General features: G+C 38.7%; 1 protein-coding gene across 1 annotated transcript in view; it reads left to right on the top strand.

Annotated features, from left to right (window-relative positions):
* The window catches only part of MLLT3 (MLLT3 super elongation complex subunit), a 125,188-nt gene that overhangs the window by 93,213 nt on the left and 9,320 nt on the right, over positions 1–22,655 (top strand). Inside the window, exons 6-9 of the mRNA XM_062624067.1 lie at positions 1,030–1,635; positions 14,314–14,389; positions 18,950–19,091; positions 20,443–20,542. Coding sequence (XP_062480051.1) covers positions 1,030–1,635; positions 14,314–14,389; positions 18,950–19,091; positions 20,443–20,542 — 924 coding nt within the window. The remainder of the gene's footprint in view (positions 1–1,029; positions 1,636–14,313; positions 14,390–18,949; positions 19,092–20,442; positions 20,543–22,655) is intronic.

Here is a 22,655-nt window from a genome sequence, read left to right as displayed (position 1 = left end):
ATGAAGCTTGTTTCTGGAGAGAGTACTAGAGGTGATTACTCTTTATAACAGTGCAGTTAGGCTACTGGGTATTTTTGAGGTTCTGAGCACCTACTGCTAGTAGTTTTGATGAAAGTGGAAGGTGGGCAGTGCTGGGGCTATCCTCATCTTTTGAGAATTCCTAGGTGTTAATTCTCAGAAGAAAGGATCCCATATGACCCATAGCATATGGTTCAGTTCCCTTGTTGCCAGCTCTAGCTACAGGTCACCACTTTCCTTCCCACTTCGACTTTCCAGATTCAACTGAGTGAAGAATTCTGCTCTTTCTGCTTTTGCCTTTAAGATCTCTGAGTCGTCACCCTTTCAGAAATCCTTCATGTTTAGTTGATTTTAAAAAATGCTATCAAATATTCAGCAGAGACAGCAGCAATAAATACAGAGGAAAGCTTTTTTAGTTAAGAAGGTTTTCCATAAAAAGACATTGACTGCTGAGATGTTTTGTGTCAAATCAAGTCTTCCATATCCAGGCTGGACCCAGAGTTGTTATTCTGTATGAGGGAAAGGATCTGGCAAAAGCTGGAAAGAGGATCACAGTAGAGAAACTTTGCCTACAGTGTAACAGGAGCACGTTTCACTCTGATCCTGAAGTAATTCTGTTGGCAGTATATGGTTCTTAGCTTGATCTTTCCTAACAATTTTCTTTTTTTCCTCACAGCTAATTAACATGGTTAAAATTTTCTAAACTGTCTTTATGTTCATCTTACAATGTTTCTTAAAAAACATAGCTAATTCTTAAGATAAAAAATAACTTGTCTTGCAGATATTGACAAGCATGGTACCTGCTCATGTTCCACCACTTTATTGCAGATAAGTTGCCCAAAATGATGGGGTTTGATCTGTTCTTAAACAGGCGTTTGCATTTTTTGGTTTTCAGCCTGCAGTTCCAAGTTTTTAATATGATGCTTGTATCCATATTTTGTTTGTCTTTCAGGGCTTTAAGGGTTCTTTTTGGGGGTTTTGTAAGTTAGATTTTGTATCTCCCTTTTGCAGGACTCAACTAGGATTCTGAACACAAGTAGCAGCAGCTGTAGTAACAGTTTTTCGAAGACCCACAAGTTAACAAAGGAGCACAAGGAAAAAACTTCTAAAGACTCAAAAGAACATAAAAGTGCCTTCAAAGAACCTTCCAGGGAACCGAACAAATCTTCCAAAGAATCCTCTAAGAAACCCAAAGAAAACAAACCACTAAAAGATGACAAAATATTTTCTAAGATGGCCTTCAAGGAACCCAAACCTGTACCCAAGGAGCTGAAATCTGAAAACACCCCCATCCTTACCATAACAGGTGGGCAGCGGCAAGAAAAGAAGACCCTCACAAAAAGGCCCTCTGTTGTGGACTCTGATGAAACTTCAGCAAAAAAAAGAAAAAAAAGTGGTCCAGATTTGTTATTTAAAAGTTTCTCTAGTGCCCCACCACTGATTCTTACTTGTTCAGCTGACAAAAAACAGACAAAGGATAGATCTCAGCCCAAGGTGGGAAGAGTCAAAACCGAAAGCAATACACTGGAAAGGAAGACACCTACTCTGCCACCATTTGATGATATTGTAGATGCCAGTGATTCTGATGTGGAGGAAAACATATCCTCCAAATCTGAAGTAAGTGGCGGTTGGTTTTGCTTCATATGTGTGTAGTTATAGTCTGTGGAATTGTGCGCTGTATTTGGTTTTTCCCCCTCCTTTCTCCTGTCTACTGGCAGATCGTTCGATTTGAAGGATGCTGACTGCTGGCTGTTCAGAATTATGCATGCTCTCATTGAATTGTATTGCCTATTCAAGTCTACTCAATTTATACGTCTGTCAAAATTATGACAAATGAGCATATGGGAAAAGTCTATAAATAATACTGCTCTTTTGATCTTGTTCTTTTGAATTTCATGCCTCTTCTGTGGGAAGAGGAAATTGATTTTAATGCTTATATTTCACACCCTAAGTCTGTGTTCAGGTATTCAAGAATTCAGTAAATTCAGGAAAGGGTTGCATTAAATCTGTGTTTGTTATTTTTCAGCTAAAAATAGCAGTTCTGTGAATGATACCACATTTTTTTTGGAGGAGGAAGAGGCGTTCCTAGAATCTTTCTTACCGAAGAAGAAAGACATTTTTTGGTGGAAGTTTGCTTTCCTTAAAATACTTGTCTACCATGCCTGCTCATCTGTTTCAAGCATCATTTGCTCTTGATGATTTGGATTTTAATAATTCTCCTAGGACACTTGGTTTTTAGAAGCGTCTTTCAAAAAGAGATGAGTAGAGAAGGAAAGGGATGGAAAGAAAAGGATTGTTTGGTGCTTTTATTTGTGCTTATGACTAGAGGTAGTGTGCATGATAGAGAGGAAATTTTTGCAGCCATGCCTGTTTAATTCTCTTATTTTTCTGGTTTCTGTTGTGTGTCTCTGTAACTGCCATGGGATTCATAGACTTACTTGCCCTCTCTGAAACAGACAATAAATACACTGTTGTGTGGAGGTGTCAACATTAGGTTTTTATTCCACAGAAACTTGCCACAAGGGAGAAAATAATTTATTTCTCAAGTGACCTTTTAATGACTGGTCCCTTAGGGCATGCAAAGGCTGTAAAATTTAGAACGTGTAGAATAGTGCAGGCGCCTCATTACAGCATGGCACTGCTGATACTGTGATTGGAGTGACATTCTCATCTGGCTTAGAACTTAGACATTTGTCTTTAAATCTGAAAAAGGTTCACACTAGTCACCCTTGGTGTGAATTAATTTTTGATGTCTTCAAAAGAAACTGAATATTCCGTTTTAATTTATGGCAGTATCCTTAGGACTTGCTACCGATCCTCAGTATAGCTAGATAATTGGCATAGGTTTTGCTTTCAGATTTCTTGTTCTTTCAGATAGCTGCCATGTAGTGGCACATTTACTGGTAGCAATGATTCTTCATCTTTTTTCAAAGACAAAATAATTGAGGGGAGCAACTGCAATGCAACTGGAATTTTACAAATGCAGGCACCTCAGATGTGTGCTGCACAGCAACTTGCAGGTAACTGATGTGTGAAGGATATGGATGGTCCTTAAAACTGATCCTTTTAATTGCTGACATGGGTTCCCTCTGCCTTGCAGCTTCTTGCCCATTACCAGTGGTATCATGATATGCCGTTGTGGTTTTCGTAGGATGATGACACAAGTCCACTTGCCCTGCTGTTCATCATTTGTCTGGAGTTGATCTGCAGGACCTAAGGAATTCCTTAATTCTGTACTAAAGTAAAAAAGCAGATTCAGTTCTGTGAGCCAGTGTTACTGGGAAGGTAAAGTACTGGAGTCCACTCAAAGAGAAACAGATCCTGCTGGTCTGGGCCCTGGTGTATTTTAGCATTGACATCTCAGATCATGGAACACATGGATATTCAGTGGGACTTATTTTTAGTAAAGGTGTCTAGGAAACCCAGAATAATTTCCTAAGGTGCCCATGGATTCACACCGTTGTTAGTGCTGTGTGGAAAAGATCTGGGCAACCTGGTTAATGAGTACCTACAGAATTTCAGAGAGTTGTTCCTTCTACACTTTACTGGCTTTTGAACCAGGGCTGCTAACAAAAGGTGGTTGAGTAGTGCAGTAGAGGTAATTCTGTATGTTGGAAAAAGTAGTTCAAACTTTTTATATGTGTTGGTGGGTTCCTAAGCATGAAAAGGAGTGCTTGTCATGTTTAGCACTCCTTTCAGGAGAAGGAATAAATTTTACAGCCAGATGCATAAAAGATACATCCTATAAATAGTAATACAAAGACAAAAAAGTTGCAGTGTTACATAGAGAGAAAATATGATAATGATTTTGCTATACAGGAATTATTATTTCAGGTCTGTTAATGCTTCATGGTACTAACCAACACAGTTGCTTGAAGTTGGGAAGACACTTCTTCGGTGGCATGTTCTGACATGATAATACACTATAAAATTCAATGGCATGTTCTGACGTGATAATACACTATAAAATTCAGTCAGATGTTATTTACCACTGTGGTACAGTTACAGTGGCGAGTATTGTACTATTGATAAACAAAGAATATATCATTATTTAGGAGTATATATATTTTAGTAAAGTTTCCAGGATTTACTCCTAAAGTGGCTTTAAAAAAAACAAAACCACAAAACCCAACTCAGCAAATTTGGGTTAGATATAACAAATCAGTTTAGAAATCAATATCTAAAAGAAAATTGTTAGGATACCACAAAAATGTTGTCTTTGAATCATGTGCATTTTTTTTTTCTAGTTTAAGTTATATTTATGACATAGTGCAAATGTAATTATGTATGAATTGTAATAGAATTGTTAATAGCTGCGAAGACAAGCATCATTAAAGAGAGGTGCTTTTTCGCTGGGTATGTGCCACAGGAAGACAGTGCTGCTGCTCCCCTGATTTCTTCAGATACAGCCCATTCACTGAGTTGAGTTAGGGTGTATTCTTTCAGTGAATGGACTTGAGACAGAAAAGCAAGATATGCGCAATCCTTCTCAATATTGTCATCATGCTCTCTACCCAGCTCTAGACATTGACTTGAAATATTGGCATTTGCCTTCACAAAGTGGAGGACGTAAAAGTTTAGCATTCTCCGAGTGAGGTGGATTTTTTTTGTCATGTGGTAGAGCGTGTCTGCCAATGGCTAATCCATCCTCTGAGGTGTCCCTTAAAATTTGCATTTAGGAGCGCAGCCAGGTTAGCATACAGTTGCCTTGAGTACATTTCAGAAAGCCAGACGCTGTCTTCTGATGTCCTGCTGTCAGTCCCTCTTTTGAGTTCCAAATACCTTTATAAAATTACAGTGGGAATCACATCCGTGATTAGTGATGAACTTTTTGCCCTTGTTTAATAGCTTTTCTGTTTATGACTTAATTTAAGACCATGGATGCTCATTTCTCTGTGGTCTCTGGCATACTCTGTGGTGTGGTGCACTGCTGTATTTATTTTAGCTGTATTTTTCTGCTGACTGAGCTGTTGGCAAGTGAAATGTGTCTCCATTTCTCTTCAAGCTGCTTTGTTGAATATCACTTTTCAAATATGACTGTGATTTGAAGTATGTTGCACCTTAGAGTTGCTGATAGACTGGGTGTTCAAAGCAGCGTAGGTCTTTTTAGAGTCATATGAGCTAGCAAAGCTCTTTGGGAGTGACATGTAGTATATTCAGTCAGAAACTATACGTAAAGGCTGAGACATTATTTTACTGGCTGTGGTATGAAGCATGTAAAGTAGGGTATGGAGTGAAAGTGTGTCAGATCTAGCAAAGCCCACTTGAAAACTCCGCAAAGATTTTACTTTTGAATTTAATGGCAGGATGTATTTGTTAAAACTCCATCTGTCTGTTTCCTGTGTGGGACAGTGCAGCAACATGGTAAAAATCCCATAAACTCAACCTTCTTGATTTTACTGCCTGTCTGGTCATGAAGCATGATGATGTTCTCATCACATTTGTGCAAACTGTAAGCTGCTGTATGTGAGATGGAGAAATAACAGAATTTTGCATCTGGGTGAGGTGTTTTCCATGGCTGGAGCATCCCTTTCTGAGCTGTGGAGCCATTGCAGAAGGGAACCGTTGCAGGTCTGATAATTTGTTTTATTACCAGTTTTGCTGGTCTGGGTAGGGAGCATAAAATGGTGTATAGCTTTAAGTGAAGCTGCTGCAGCAGAAAGGCACACAAAACAGATCAAGCAGACCTATTTGTTTAGGTGTAGCCAGTGTTCTCAGTGTATCTCCAGTTGCAGCAATAAAATGAAAATAACTCTTAAAATCTGTTATGCATGATAGTGGTCTGTTGGTGGATTTTTTTACAGAACACATATGGCTCTGTTGAATGAGTTTTTGCTCCTGTTGTGATAATTTTGCATGTGATACATGTTCTTGTTCCCCTTCCTGCCTGTGTATTTCCCTGCAATATTAGCATTGCCATTAGTAATAGTAGCAGCCTTTTGGCCTGTTGAAGCCTATGGAAATGTAAACTGAAATGCATGCAAGCAAACTGTGAGAGCTCAAGAGTATAACGAGTTTCAGTTATTAAAAGCAGGGTACTTTAGCTGGTCTTTTGCCTTTGGAAAAAATGCCAGCTACTTAGGAAGTCCATTACAGAACAATGAAAATATGGCAGTGATTGCATACGCGATGGGTTTGTACTTAATTAACTGCTTGTGTATCTTAAAGCAGTCTCAAAGTTACAGGAGACGTACATTTTTTAAATAATCCATGAAATGCCACTTTGGATCTGGCATGTGATCTATTAATTTGACTCCCACAAAAGTGGGAATGCTTTGAAAATCCCCATGGTCTTGTAAAACCTCCAGGAGGCCCTTGTTAGCTGAAAAATCCTGCTTTCTGCCAGGGCTCAGAGCCAAAGTAAGATCTCTTTCAGATAATATTTAAAGTTAGAAATAAGAGTAGTGAAATAGTGCTCTGTGTGGAATTTTCATTTGGTTACCCATGAAGAAAGAAAAATAAGGAAGCTAAGTTTTATTTTCTTTTATGAAACTGACCTTGATGCAGGACAGGATTGATGATGTCTTTCATTGCAGGCTGGGCACTATGGGTTTGCAACCTGTTGCATTAGAATCTTTACAATTTGCTTGGTATTTTAATGCATTGGTTTTGCATTTGATTACTTTTAGGCCAGGGTGGACACTGCTCCTAAAACACTGCCAGCCACCCTTGTGGAATTATGTGCCCATTGTACTCCTGTGTTGAGGAGGTAATGCAGTAGCCACAAATAGATGGGTGTTAGCAGGTCATGTAAATACCATACTGTCCAGTGTGTTCCCTTTCAGATTTGTGCTCTGAGAGAATTAGTGGCCTGAGAATTATCAGACCTTCTTAGAAATGGTCATGGGTACAAATATGCTCTGTGGCCATTGGCATCTACTATAGTATGTCACCATTCAGCTGCTATACTAAACCTATTTTTATTAGCTGTTACTATGGAGGGGAAACTGCTTTAGCTTTACTCACAAAAGCTTAGGTGCATATTAAGTTAGTCTGTATGTGGTGAGGTGAACCATTGCTGGGTAAGGAAGCAGCAAGACTGACAGGTAGTGGTTCCTCTGTGGCAGCAAGCTTGGATGTTAAACTGAGGTATTTTTGTTACCATGGTATGTTAGGAAATCAGTGGAGAGAAACTGTGTCTACGTGGTTAAATGTCCAGTGTGCAAATACAGTGTTGTGAGACTAGGGCCATTTTTCATTTCTGGAGTAAAGTCATAGATATTGAGATGGGTTTGATTTTGGTAGGTGGTTTTTTGGTTTGGATTTGTTTTTTCAATTTTAGGAAATACTATGTTTTGACCACAGACATAACGTCATACATTAGGCTACTGGTTCAGTGTGCAGTATTTTACTTCATTCACAAGTGTTGGCTACATCCATTTCACTACTTACATGGATTAACTCAATTATTTGCATAAATTAATAAAAATATTTTATTTAAAATAAATATTTTCATTTTGGAGTTGGAGCCTTATTTTCTATATTTCAACCCTAGAAAATTCTCTTAATTTGTTAGCCTGCAGAAAGAAAGTATTTTAACTGGGTATGTGCAGTGCCAATATTTTAATGATATTCTTTCTTTTGTGGAAAAAAAAACACCTTTGTGTCTGTCCCAGTAAAGTCATGACAGTTTCACAAAACCAAGATGATTGCAGTAAAAATGCTAAAGATAGGGTATTTTAATTATGATTAGGTGAGATCTTCTTGATACAGCTTTCATTGCTTTGAGGTCGCTCTATCTATGTACATACATTATGTTGTGATACAGAGAAATAGCTCCATATAATTAAACTAACACCTGTTAGTTACCAGATGAAATCGTTTGTCTACAACAGTAAGATCTAGCTATGGCTTTTATACCCTTTTTATTTTTTAGGCAGAACCATAAACTTTATGGTTGTTTTCTTTGGCAGAAATGGCATGTTTTACTTGTGTACTTTGAAGGCTTGCTGCCAAACTCACCATGAAATTCATTAGGCAATTTTTGTAAGGCTTAGCATTTGGAAGCTTGTAATCTGATGACTGATGTGAATTCTCCAGGACACACCATAAATTCACAGTTTGATTTTTACATTTCAAAGAATGGTAATCCCCTGAAGTTTCAATTTTGTTACGGCTGCCTGAAATCACTAGTACCGTGAATGTATCATGCTTGTGTAGAATGACAATTCATTGCCTGCTGATGAGGGACTGCCATTATTTAGATCTCCCTGCTGTGGTGCCCTGTGTTTTGTGCTGGGTATTGGTATTTGATGCTGCAATACACGAGCTTCCTGGGGGACCTTTTGCAATGCGCACCGGATGCTCCTGATGAACATCATGTGCTTACCTCACACTCAGGGGTGTTTATGACTGTGTGTCACTGTTCTTCCAGTATTGAAATGTGCTTATAGCCCTGGTACAAGGAATAAGTGAAAGCAAATGTAATCTAGTGGATCTCTTTCTTTCCCTCTGCGTGGGTGTCAGTTCCCTCACAGCAACAGTGTCCCCTCCACTGCAAAATCAGGTGACTCCAGGCAGCAGTTGCTGTCTAGGGAAAATTTCATGACTAGTGAATTCTAACTATAATTTTGGTGTTCGCTGACGGTGGTCCTGTGTCAACACACCAGCAATAAAAGAACTCTCTTTACTTAAAGCTTAAGAAGTGTTGGTGTGAATTTTGTTTAACTCACTGGGTCATTATTCTTTGGCAGAGGACTATTAGGAGTAGATAAAATTTTGTGACCTAAATGTTACAATTTTAGTAAAAGAGCTTGTTGATGCAGTGGTTCAACTTAATTTATTTGTGCCATTTGCAGCCTTTTGATCCTTTGAACACTGTAAAAGTCAATGTTGTTCAGTGTTGTAGTACATGAGATCTTAATTTAACTAGTATTTTAAATAATGATCAGCCAATATTTTTAAGAACTTCAATTACCTGCATGAATTATATTTCAAATATATTATGCTACATTATAAGGGTTTGGGTAAATGTAGTTTAAACATAAACAAGTATGATATTTTTTAAAAAAATTGTTCTTGTGTAAATAATTTATTACACCTTATGAATCAGTTGCATGACTTTCTACTAATGTAAAGCTGAGATCGCATTATCAAAAATCTCTTGAGTCAGTGGAGCAGCAACGAGGAGCTTTAAGTGAGTATTATTTTTTGCAGTAATCAGTAGAAGTACACGCGTAGGCAAAATCACAGCAAACAGATGTGTCAGCTGTAAATGGTGAATGGACCCACAGGTCTGTTTCTGCCAAGCTGCTCTCCAGCTGGGTGGCACCCAGAATATGTTGGTGCACGGAGCTATTCTCCCCCAGGTACAGGACTTCACGCTTCTTGTTGAACTTCATACGGTTCCTGTTTGCCCATTTCACTGACCTGTCAAGGTCCCCCTGTGTGGCAGATTGACACCCTCTGGCATATCTGCCACTTATCCCAGTTTTGTGTAATCGGTAAACTTCCTCTTGCTGAAGCTGTGCTTATTACTCCTGTGATTTTCTTATCCTTAATTGTTTGGAAATGATTTCCAGGGTTAGCTGCTCCAGCACCTTCTGAGGGATCAAGGTAAGTACCCTGTGGTACCCTGGTCTTCCTCCTTCATGCTCTTGAAGACAGGAGAGACATTTCCTTACCTTGGATGTTTAGGCACTTTTTCCAGTCACCATAATCAACTGAAGATTATTGAGAGTGTCCTCATAATGACATCTACCAGGATCCCATCAAAGCCAATGGACTCGCTCAGGTGCCAGATAGAGAGTACACTTAATCAACAAATAACCTCATCTCCATCAATGATACGAAATTTTTTGTTTAAAATTACTATAAATAGTAAAGGCAGCTAACTGTATCAGTACCTTAGGTCACATTCTCTGCCAGATGAATGTCACTGTCTCTTCTTACAAATCAGTAATCTGGAATTTTCTGTTTAAATTTCACACCTCCTTGATCTTAAATTACTTCTCTAAATAATTGTTTAGTTCTTTAAATGTAGTTATGAATAATTATTTCCATTCTGCAAGAAAATAATTCTAGCTCCCACTCCATAGCTCTGTTCTTTAGTCTAAAAAAAAAAAAAGCACCATCTTTTGTGCGTAGTTTTACCCTGTTGTGGAAGTTAGTTGCTAGTGTAGCAGTTTGACCAGAGATGTGGGGATACAGAATTTGGGCTGGGTGCAGGCACCTCATGGTACCATGGTCACTCCCCTTTGCAGTGGCAGATGCGTGCACTTGGTGGATGAGGTGGGGCTGTTTGGGCTGCAGATGGGTTGGATTACTTTGCTAAAGGCTGAGGCAGTGGTCAGTGACAGTGCACTTAGGAGTCTGTGGAAGTCATGAGTACAGGTGTTCTGTTGGAGAAGAAGTTTTGTCCTGGGGAAACATATTCCTCCCTGTGAATCTAACTTCAGATGAAGTGGAAGTAATACTCAGCTATAAGCAGTTTTAAGTGGATAGACTTTCCAGTATATATGGTACAGGGAAACATAAATCTGTAAGACTATTGTGCAAAAAGGTAGGAAATATATAAAATGGCTGATATGAAATGGGATATACCATACTATTTAAATTTTATTTCAGGAAACAATATGTGAGCTTCCTTTAAAAACTGTTCAGGGGAAGGCAAGAGAAGCCATTCTCACCCACATACAGATGTTTTCTATTTCCAAATCTAAATAAGGAGCTTGAAACGATTGGCTTTATTTTTAGGAGAAGTTGTTTGAACCAACTGTGAAATATACAAAGCTAGCTCTGTTATATCCTGTGTCATAAACAGGTGAGTTTGCCTGAAAATTGTTTGCAGCTCAAGAGTAAGGTGTACTACTTGTAAGAACAGACAAGTTTGGGAATGACAGAAGACGAGTGGTTTAGAACTGTTGAAAAAAAGTCTCTTTTCAGGGAAAACATGAGCCAAAGAAGAGTTGCTTTTCTTGCCAAACAGTTCAAAGCACAGAATCCTACAACCAGGCCTAATAAAGAAGTCCGTGTTTTCAGTGCATCTGTGTGAGAGCAGTAAAATTGCTGAGACTGTCTAAGAATGCAACAAATCATGTTGGGTCATTATCACTTTCTGCAACTACCTGAAATGGGGTTATAGTAAGGTGAGTGTTGGTCTCTTCTCCCAAGTAAGAAGTGATAGGACAAGAGGAAATGGCCTCAAGTTGCACCAGGGGAGGTTCAGATTGGATATTAGCCAAAATTTCTTCACCGAGAGGCTTGTCAAGCACTGGAACTGGCTGCCCAGGGAAGTGGCTGAGTGACCATCCCTGGAGGTATTTAAAATGCATGTAGATGTGGCACTTAACATAGCTTGGTCATGGGCTAGGTAGCATCAGTGTTACGATTGGACTTGATGATCCTAAAGGTTTTTTCCAACCTAAATGATTCTGTGATTCTGTTGCACTAATGAACAGCTTGGGTCAACTCTCATTTGGTTGTCTGCAGGAAAACTAGTAAAACAGGAAAAGGACATAGGAGAGAAGCTCTTTGCTGGTACTGTCTTATACTTTTATTGTTGTGAAAGACACCCAGTAGCTAATTTCAGATCCATTAAAAAAAAATTAGAATCTGTTTGGTGATTAGTAATCAGTGGATTAGAGCAGAAAGCCCAAGTGAATAAAGCCATAATACCAAAGTCCTTGATATAGCAGCCTGTAAAACTGTCAAAAAGCGTTGCTTAAGTGACAAAAGAGAGCCTCTGGTAACCAGAAGCGTTGATGCTATTGGCACTAACCTATATTCATATATGGAAGGCCTAGTTTTAGTACCTTCTAAAAAGGCAAGTCTTTTCTGTTAATGATGTTCATGCTTATGTTAAAAGCAGCTGTTTCCTCTGGGTGTGCTCTCACCCCAGATTGCCCATAGTCAAAAAAGCTAGGTTTAATTTCCAATACTTAGCAATTTTAACACTTACGCTAATCTGTATTTCTTGGAATAAATTGTCAGAGAGGGTTGTTTAAGTAAATAATGTAAATTGTTTTAAAAAGCATTAAGAACCTTTTTAGAAAAGAGTATAGATGATCATTTGTATTTTACTGGGACTTTCTATGGTTTGGCTTCTCAAAAGTGATCTTGCTAAAGCAGAGCAAAATTTTTCTAGGAAGCATTAAAACTTTATGTGTATTCATATCCCTTCCTTCTTGTTATCCTGTCTCAATTAGTTAATGTTGAGAGAGAATTTTGTCACAGAGGAATTCCACTGATGTTTGCACACCTTGTAGTGTGAATGAGACCAAGCCTTTTTTCTTTTCCAGTAAACTGGTTCAAAAAGAAAGTAGTGAAGTTTTGACAGTGACAAATATCTCTGCACTGTGTGATTTTTATTTACCCACCCCCTACAGTTTTAGCACTTCTTCAAGTATTTTGAACTGACTATCATAGTCTTCTAGTGTTTACTACTTTAAGTAAATGGATTTTACAGAAGTTAAAGTTCATGGTGCAATTAATAAAAAACACAGCTAATAGAAATCTGCAGGAATGGTTTTCAGCTAATAATTTTTCTGCAAAAAAACAGAAAGTGACAGATAAACCAGATGTTTTAAGAGTAACCTGAAGCTGAAAAGACTGAAATTAGTTTCCAGAATGGTGATGTCCTTAAAGTTTACATTGGCTCCTACTGTTCATCAGTGCATTGTTTCATGTCATCGTGGTTATTTTACTGCTAGAAATCTCATATAGTTTTACAGAAGTTCAGGCTTTGTTAGAAGAAAAAACCCCAAATTTTTCAGAATAACTTGATTTTTAAGGCAGTGTCAAGTGATGCTGCAATGCCTTCCAAAAAGGTCTGATGCTGAGGGCCATTTAAGAATCTATCAGTACTCAGAAATGGGTTGTGTTGTTGGTTGGGTTGTCTTTTCTTGCACAGGCTTGGTTCATCATATAGCTATATAGTCAGATCCAGTGTTTGTATTTTGACTCTGTGTGTGTGAGAAAGCTGGAGATGGTGTTGGTTTGAGGAGAGCAGATGTTAATGGTGTTTTTCTCAAGCATTCTGTTGCCCAGATAGGCATCTTTCATTTTGAGGAAAGGCGGTATGGGGTTGTAAAACTGTCTGCTCATTATGAAAGGCAACAATAGACTGGATTTATGGAGGAAGAGCAACTGTCAGGTTAAGGTAACTTGTGTGCCTGGAAACTGTTTCACAGTGACTGGAAATTACTGCTCTTATTTTTGAGAACAGCTTGGTTCTGACTTAATCTTGGGTAGTATTGTAGAGACAAGGAGAGTCATAAAATTTTGGTTAGCCTGGATAACTTGCCACAGTAACACATTTGCATAGAATTTGAAGTGTAAGCAGGATTTCTTTCCAATCGTAGATTTTTAGAGTGATACTTCCTAACCTGATTTTCACCTTTCCTTCTGCGTGGACACTTCTTTCTTGCTTTATGTTCTCTGTCGGCATCCCCTGTGCCTGTGAACCTGTGAGACAGAAAAAAAAGGGTGTGGAGATACGCAACATGACAGCAAGAGCCAAGATTTCTCAATATATCCCCTGTAAGCCATAACCACTATTATAAGAAAAATTATACAGATTTTTTTATACAAAGTCATAGTTCTTTCTACGTACTATTATAGAATTTTGGAGAGAAATTTATGCATTTTAAGCAATAGTGGAGAAACAGTTTATAGAACTGTTTGATAAATAATATAAACTGGTTGTAACAACTCCGTTTTAAAAACGTAGTTCTCTTTTGTAGTCTGTGGGTTCCAGGTAATTTTTCTGTGTAATAAGGCAATCTTTCTGGTTCAGTCTCTGTTATAATCTGTAGTGGCTTAATACGTAGGAAAGGTGTTGAGTAATGAGTAATTCAATAGCAGCAGCAAAGATTAATTTGAATCCTCATCTTAACACTTTTTTTCAAAGGGAGAAAGAGCACTGTCTGAGTTTTTTTGGCATTTAGTGTGGTCTGCGCAGGTCTTCTGTTTCTTGATTCTACTACATCCTTACTAATTTGGAAAATGGTGCAACTGCAGTATGACGAGGACACCAGAGCCTTAAGTCTGTCATAAACTCATTTAGACTCTCATGCTCTATGGCCTTTCAGACTAGGTGCTGGGATCTTTTTAAGATACTGGCTTTATTGAAGAACTAGACATGATGTAATAGTGTGTACGTATGTTGAGTACATAGCAATGTTCACAGTGTTTGCCTCACTGACACCTGAAATAAAGATTTTTGTGTATTACTCTGTTCTAGAGATCTTATTTTAACTTGACAGCATGCCTTAGGTGGTAACTACCAATAAGAGTTTAAGGCAGAAATGTTTCTTACAATGTTACTTATTTTCTTTTTTGTTTTTTTCTTTTAAGTCTGAACAGCCAAGTCCTGCCAGTTCCAGCTCCAGTTCCAGCTCCAGTTTTACTCCTTTGCAAACCAGCAAACAAGGTACCAAGAAAAGAAAAAAAATTGAAAAGAACGTATGAAATAAAGGGGCTGATAAAAACAGAACCAGTGGCATTTCTTTACCACTTTTCTGCTGTCTTTCACAGCCTGAACTAGCCACAGTTTTGCTTTAGAGACTTTTCCTGAGGTGAATTTCAGATGCATCTGTAAGGGCAAAATAAAAAGGGAGAAAATGTGCATTTGAGGAGAAGGTGTGAAGGGTGTTTTTTTTTTTTGAGCATAAAATTCAAGCCAGCCACTTAACAGCTGCTAAACTCAGGAGCCTCTGTTTCTGAGGTTGTCCTTTTACAGGGGTAGGTAGATGGTACCTGGCTCCATCTGAAGCCCTGCTCAGGAAGGTGTAGTTTCCCACGGGGCACCCAAACATGAGTGCATGTGGATCATGCATGCCCTTTCAAGTGCCCATGATCTTCCCATACGAACTATTAGAAAGTTTTAAGAGCATACAGTATTTGTTGTACCTACATGTCAGGGGAAGATGATGGTTGGACTTCAGATTGACTTAAATTTGCATTCTGGCTGATAATTATGGTTTACTTGGAGCTCTGTAAGGAAATGCATTTTTGTTCCCAGAAAACTTGCCAAGGCAGGTTTTCTGTAAATAAACTGGGACTCAATCTACATGATCTATTAAACTGCTTACTTCCTGCTTGGCCTTTTTCCCTGGGTTTATAAGATTGGATAACTGATACATTCTTAATCAGCTTTTTCTTCGTTCTTTGGATCAGGAGCATTAAAAAAGCAGCTTTTGACTAATTAAAATTGTGTTTGTTGTAGCCATTTATATTCCTCAGTGGTAGATTTGATTTAAGCACATTAGTGACTCAGGGAGACTGTTTTTAAACAGATTACACATGATGCATATCTCTCCCTACTGCCTTTCTGTAGATGGCTGGTACTGATTTTCTGATGTATTCTGGCAGCATTACTCCAGGTGGAAGAAAGCAAGAGCTGAAGTGGATTGCGGTTGACTGGCTTCAGGCATTTGATTTTTACCTAAGGCTAAACAGAACCCCTTCTTGCTGAAACCCCATTTTTGCTGTCATGAAAACCTCATTAGCAGTGTGGTCCATTAGAAACCAAAAGACTTGGACACGTGTTATTTTGTGTTCAGCAGAAACCTGTTGATGTAATACGGTCTTCTGAGCAGACGGGTTCCATCCATTTCTTCTGGGTCATATATAAGATATCACAAACTGTCAGGTTTTTGTACCTTTTCAAGAAAGGTGTGAGATTTTTCCTGTGATGTGAATAACTGCAGAAGTGCAAGTGGTATATCCATACCCTCTTTCTTGCCACAGTAAATAGCGATTACTGCTTCTTTCTGGGAGTCCCAATTAACTAAATGCCTTCCCTGCCCAGTTTGTACATTTGTCTATCAAAGGAATGCAGCACCAAACATACTGTGGCATGTTCACACTGTGTTGTGCTCTTGTCAGAACCCATGCTTTTTTCCCTAACTAGAAGTTACTTCCCTGGGCCAATGATCTTTTTCGATTGCATTCAAACTCCAGTGCTCACTCAAGTGTCAGAAAACCACAGCATGAACTTTTCTCACTTCTTTTTGCATAAGCAGTGAGCTAAGTTAAGGTTCTTCAAACTTCTGCTGCTAGGGCTTACTCAGATACTTCTCTCTTTCCTTACCAAAAACGTTTGCTTTTGGCAGCTTCTGCTTTTCAGTTTCTCCTTAACTAATCTGACTGGGAGACAGCAACTTTTCAAAATTCCATGTCAGCGTTTTTAAGGGTTTGAGGTGTTAGCAAGAAGCAGAAGATTAATACTGACATTGCTATCAGTGCTAGAAATAAAGACCTAAAAATTAAAGCTTTGCTAATTTTTAGGAAAATTTACTGAAAAAGTTAGCTGGCTTGGTACAGAATGCTTCTTCTGTCCCAGATGCAGTCCTACTCTAAATGAAAACAGATGAATAAGAGGTTGTTCAATGCCAGTGGGGCTGTTAGTGATGGATGTGTCTCAGGAGTCCCACGTTCCTTTTTCTCCAAGAAAGAGAAGTAGGCCTTTTGTCAGCTTTATACAGGACTGCTTGATTGTCACAGAACACAGCAAGGGAGTATCAGGGGATAAGGTGGCCCTCTGCTATTCTTGGGGGAAGGACCTGGGCAAGAATAAGTTAGCTTATTGCCTGGGAGAGCAGGCTTGCGTAGGGATCATGAGGAATGTGTGCTGGTTTTCTTCCTGCTTCAAGTCAGAAATGAAATCAAGAGTGATGTTTTGGGTGACTTGCAAGCATAGCTACCAGTTTCCATGTTGTGGAGTTATGTGATGGTGCTTTATCTAAGATCAGCTATTCATTTGTCATACTAATTTCATTACAAAATTAGGTTTTGGTTTATTATTTTATCTTTCCTTCCAGTGACCTTTTCCTTTGCTCTTTCATCAAGATTATGATGATGCCTTCATCTGTCCTTTAGCAAGTCTTTTCTGTCATTCTCTTTCTCCTGTACATTGTGGAGGGGAGACGAATGCATTCTCAGAAACTGGTTTTGGCCTGTGGAGTAAAGTGAGACTCCTCTCAGTGCAAACAAAAATTACTGTCTTCAATGGGACTTTGGTCGGTTTTAGTGTCTTTGCCCAGTAAGTTGTAAGGAAACTAGCCCTTTTTAGGCTAAGCCTAGCCTGTGGAAATACCCTTGTGTTCTACCCTTTTATCTCTGTTTAAGCATGGAATCCTTCCTATAATTATAATTTGTCTTTTCTAATCCTTCACCTCAATTCATTTAGTTCCCTATGCCATGTCTTATTTACCTATCTCAGCCGTCAAGCCAGCTGAAAGAACATTTCTCAAAGGATCAAAATGGGCAAATTCTTTCTTCATCCCTGTGATGATGCTGCTGTGAATGCCCTCTCTCCTCTCTTTTAAATGAAATATGTTTGTTACTGCTCCTATTGAAAGCCAAGAAAGGAGTCCTTTCCCTCTTTCAAAGGTCAGATGATTAGATATTAAGTCACACTAAAAGTTACCATTTGTAAATAGCTGAGATTGTCTGCCTGAGACCAAAGCAGGAACAGAAAACGGAACACAGATCAACTGCATTTTCAGATCAGTGGTGGTTGCATGGACAAAAAGCACTTCAGTATGGCTCCCCTTTCCTTGTTGCCTGGACAAGTGTCTGTTCCACCAGGAATTTGCCTATTGGCACCATCTGGGCTTCCTCCCAGACAACTTTCATGTGTAGAAACAGAGAAAAGAAACCATTGACCTGAACCTGCCTAAACTGTGCCAGTTTATGAAAGTTCCAGAACAAAGTGGTAAATCATTCTCAACATCAGTTTTGAAGACACTTCAAGAAAACTAGTCAAAATGTCTGTGGTCTGAGCCTTGCTAGGTCTGGAATAATCCATAAACCCGTTCCTTGAACGGAAAACCCTTCCTGTTAGGAGTCTGTCTGACAGAGGTCTGTCTTCTGGCAGTGATCAGGGATGACAGTCCTTGACTGTGTTTCTGAAACAACTAAGATAAGAGTTGGAAGCTTAATCTCCTATTGAAGGGCACACTGAAGATCACTTCATTCACATTAGTAGTTCCTGTTTCCTGAAGGAATTACAGAACTGTAATAGTAATTGGTGTTCTGCAGCCATCACCATTGCTTTTACTTGCTGCTTTGTCTCTCCGATGGGATGCACTTCAGAGCTAAATGCCCTGTGGCATCAGTCTTTCTTCCTTCCCTCTTCTAAACTGCTGTTGTCCATTCTTATTTCAAGCGGCTGCAGTTTTACATTTCCCAGATACATTAAGCACATTCTCTCTCTGTAATTGTCTTTTACAGCAAAATAAATTGAGTAAAATCATAACAAAATCCCAAACTGAGCTTAATGAAGTTTTAGGAGCAAGTCCAGCTTTGTACCTTCTCTTAATTCAAGAAAAGAAATAGGATGATGTTGCCTGGGATTGGTGCACTTTTTACGTATAAACATTGGCAAAGTGTTTGCCTGCCCTGAAACTGACTCTTGATATAAAGGTTGCAGCTAAAGTTAGATATGTAAAAAAAACCAAGAAGATAGATACTGCCTTGTCCAGTACCAGTCAGAATGATTTGTTAGACTCTCTTTCCCAGTACATGGATTAATCTAATAAGTGTACTATTACTGATGGGTATGTCCTTGTAGGTCTTCGCTTGCATATTGTATCATTTGAAAAGACAAAACCCGCTAAAATGCAGCAATGCAAAAGAATCTTGCTTCTAATAATGATGGAATAATAGTCAATTCCTCCTGGCATGACAGTGTTTTATTTCAGCTGTCATCTTGGGGGCCAAATGCACAAACTCTTGAACATATGAGTCATTTCACTGTCATGAATAAGTCTGTTGAAGCTGACTGTAGAGTTGCTAATGTGAGTAAATGCTTCATGGATAAGTCCCTACAGCATAAGCCCCCAGTGCATTACTTAATTTGTTTAATGTTTAAGATTCTCCCCTCCCAACACTGTGTGGGGAGGGTAGTTTTCAGTCATCTGCAAAACTGGGTCAGTTGCCTGGAACACTGAAAACTGAACTTGATTTATGTGTTTTGTTTCTGTAGTTTCAGGTCCGTTGAGATCTATAATGAAAGATCTGCATTCAGATGATAATGAAGATGAATCGGATGAAGCGGATGAGAACGACAATGATTCTGAGTTTGAACGACCTGTAAATACCCGAGGAGGAGGAAGCAGGAGTCGCAAGTGAGTGTCTTGTGATTACAAGTAGCCTGGTGGCCAAGACATTATGCTTGTTGGTAGTAAGGTGAGGTCTTATGATTTCTAACAGCACAGAGTAGCAAATGGGCAGAGAATTCAGACTCTTTTAAAAACATATGCATGTAAAAGTGCCTCTTCTAAAAGCTAACAGAATTAGCCATTCCTAATGCAAACTGTTTCTGTACCAATCCATGTGGTTATGATGGTCCTTATTCATTTGGCTTTCCTTGATTCATGCCATGGTGACTTGAGTAGTTAAAATTACACGTCATGCGTAGAAGTGCAGATAGAAGGTAAAGCAGGCATCTGTTACAGAAATTGCTTTTTTGAAAAAAGCTTCTGTGTCTTTGCAGCAACCTTACAAGGGTGTTCCAAAACCCCTTTATTCCTTGGGCAGCTTGAAGCTTCATCTGAATGTTGTTAAAGATTATGGAAAATAATAAAGGTCTCTCAAACCTTTTCATAGTGTGTTCTTTATCTGAGCCACAGGATTTAGCTGTGAATGGACACGGTCTTGAGTGCGTGTGTCAGCTACTGCTTAAGTGGGAAAGTGATAGGAGAACATTAATGAATGTCAGCTTTCTTCTTGGTACACTTAGGCAGCTAGAATCAAGGACAAGACAACCAAGATGACTGCTAGTTTGAGAATTTGTGTCAGTTTGTATATTTTGTGTCAGATTATGTAATGGGTTGTCTCAAACTTGACTTGGTGTGGAGATTCTGTTTCAGTTTTTTAAACAAAACTGAAGTCTACTATTTCTCTAGCTTCTTTTTATTCCAAATAACGATTTTTTTCTTCCAATAAATAAATATTCCCTGTTGTTCCTAAGTAAATGAAGTGTGAGACTGACAAGGAGCTAAGCATTTTTTATGTGATCTCTCCTCCAGGACTAAGTTTCTGTATTCTAAAAAGAGTGCTTTTTATGATGAGAAACAAGGAACTTTTCAGTGAAACACTTGTCCAAGGAGGAACTACAACTGTTTAGAAAGGTTTTAGAAGAGCAAAAAAGTAATAGGGCTATGAACCAAGATACGGAGTCAATCCAGGAATGTTTGGAACAGCAGTTTAATGGTCTAAATATTTAACTGTTTCTGTAACGCTAGCTGCTGTTAACTGACATGTCATCTTAGCCAAGTGCAGGGAGACAGCCTTGTTCTTCATGCTACACAGAGCTTTTTTTCAGAGTGTGGCCCTGCTTGGATACCTCTCTTCCACATGACCTTGATTAATGATGGCTTGCTTAGTGAGGGGTCATTCTTAGTGTCCTACCTCAGTGAAGCTCAGTTAACAGGCCCTTGTCCGGAGGTGTAATGTCTTGGCTCTGTTTTTCCATAGGGTTAGTCTGAGTGATGGCAGTGACAGTGAGAGCAGTTCAGCTTCCTCTCGTCTACATCATGAGCCAGCACCACCTTTACTAAAAACCACCAACAACCAGGTAAAGTCAGGATTTGTAAATGAAGTTCTGGGGAGCTGCTAATTACATTCTGATTACTTCAGTGCAGTTACTTAGTATGTAAATTGACATAAGAGCTTTTTGGTTTTAGTTTTTTTTTTCCAGAAGAAGCGTTTTTGTCTAGCAAATACTATAGAGCAAAGTAATGTTTTCATCAGTATTTTAAGATGTGTCTTTTCTATATGAGTTAGCTTTGTAAGGTAAACAGTGCAAACTACCTTTACAGCATCAGTTGTACAATTTACAAGTTTGGGTTTGTATTAGCAGTAAACACAGTTCACATCAATAGGCTTATTCTCAGGAGTTCATTCATTCTTCTCTTTCCCTCTCTTTCACCAGTGTTTATCTAGAAGATACAATATTTTGTACTTCACTAGAAGACACAATATTTTTTACTTCACTGTCAGAGTGAGTCTCAGTATCAACAGCCTAATCAGTCACATCTTTCATGTTCCTTTCCCCTTCGGTGATCTAATAGGTCTCCTGTGCATTTAGACACTGCATAGTAGCAGTGTGCCAGCTAAAACTGAATGTTGCATTCCTTCCTCCATTTTTGTACTTGAGCTGAATTTTGTAACTGAATTGGAAATCAGAAATTTAGGGGAGGATTGTGAGAATTCAGATTTTACGGACTAGCCGCATTTGGAGTCTTTGCCTGGTAACTTAGTGCTGCTTGTCAAGATGATGACTTTGACTGATGAAATCAGTCTTGTATTGACTAAGTCTGTTCATAGAACTGAAAAGCTGTACAAGATTTCTTTAAGCTTCCTCAGATGTGATTACTGCTGTGCCTCATTTTAACAAGAGAGCTTAAGGTGTTAGATTTTCACTACACATCTACAGCACTGTCAGGAAGCAACTTTTTCAAGTGCACTGTGGCATTGCTGAGGTTCTGTTTGAAGCCAAGAATTTTCTTCTTTTAAAAACAAGAAAATCAGCTAAAAGTTACTGGATCCATGCCTTGAGCTATGGGTTTGTGGGTTTTTTGTTGCTTTTGGTTTTGTGTTTTTTTTTTGGTTTTGTTTTTTTTAAGGAAGACTTGTTCTTCCTCTGACCTGCACATTAGTAACTCCAGGGAGTCTTGAACTGAAGAAATGTATTTTTCTTTGTAAACGTATGTTTTGCTTTCCGGCCTGCATTGCTCTTTAAGTGAATCCTTATATAAGATTAACTCAGATTTGCAGTCACTTTCTCTATATAGGGAATTAGCTGCCTTCCTGTTGTATTTTTATGGTGCTGGTCATCCTAGGGACCATAATATGCAAGTTTAGTCAGAAGTAGGAATGAGAGGGAGCTCACAGAAAGCTGACAGTGAGTCTTCTTGCTAGTCTGGGATGCTTGCTTTTACAGGCTGTATTTCCTCATTTTATTTGCTGAGTTTTGTCCTGTGTTGTGACCGTCCAGCGTGGTTTTGGAGATAATTGTGCTGGTGATGCTAGTCTTACAGTGAAATGTGAAACAAAATCTCCCATCATCTGTGATCATTTCTTTTCCTTTGATGATCATATTCCAGGGAAGAACAATCAACAATTTTTATTTCCCCTAAGTATTCCTCACTTTAGTCCTAGAATGTTCGATTTAAGCATGGTTTTCTGCTGCTTGTTGACCTGCAGTTCTTGACTGTGGTTCAATGCTGGATGGAGGATTCTTGGTTTGTGTATGTGGTAGTAAATGGCCAAGAAGAGTACCATATGTGTGCAAGAGAGATTACCATCAAACACTTTTTTTTTTCTCTGTTAGAAGTCATGCAGTCATGTCAAACACTGTGTTTCAAAACCTCTGTTGTAGAAGAAAAGAGGCAGCACTGGGGAGGAGGGGGAAGGGAATAGAAAAAATATACTGAGCATTAATTTGAAGGGCACTGGAGAGCCCCTCAGCGTCACTTTGTATCTGCAAAATCAGACCTCTTATCTTACCCCTATGCAAAAGATACAAAAAAAGTGTTGAGGAGGCTTTAAATTAAATTAATTCTAATTCTTTTAAGGATTGATAACATCATTATCACTTCATTCCAGCAACTCATCATTTTCTATTGTAAACTACTTTTTTTCTGAAAAATAGGGGCAGGTTTTATAGATTAAAGAATGAAAAGCTT

Source organism: Pezoporus occidentalis, unplaced genomic scaffold, assembly GCF_034315485.1.
Source record: "Pezoporus occidentalis ecotype Australia unplaced genomic scaffold, CSIRO_AGI_Poc_V1 ctg260, whole genome shotgun sequence".
Taxonomy (NCBI): Eukaryota; Metazoa; Chordata; class Aves; order Psittaciformes; family Psittacidae; genus Pezoporus; species Pezoporus occidentalis.
This window is presented reverse-complemented; position numbering and strand designations above follow the sequence as displayed.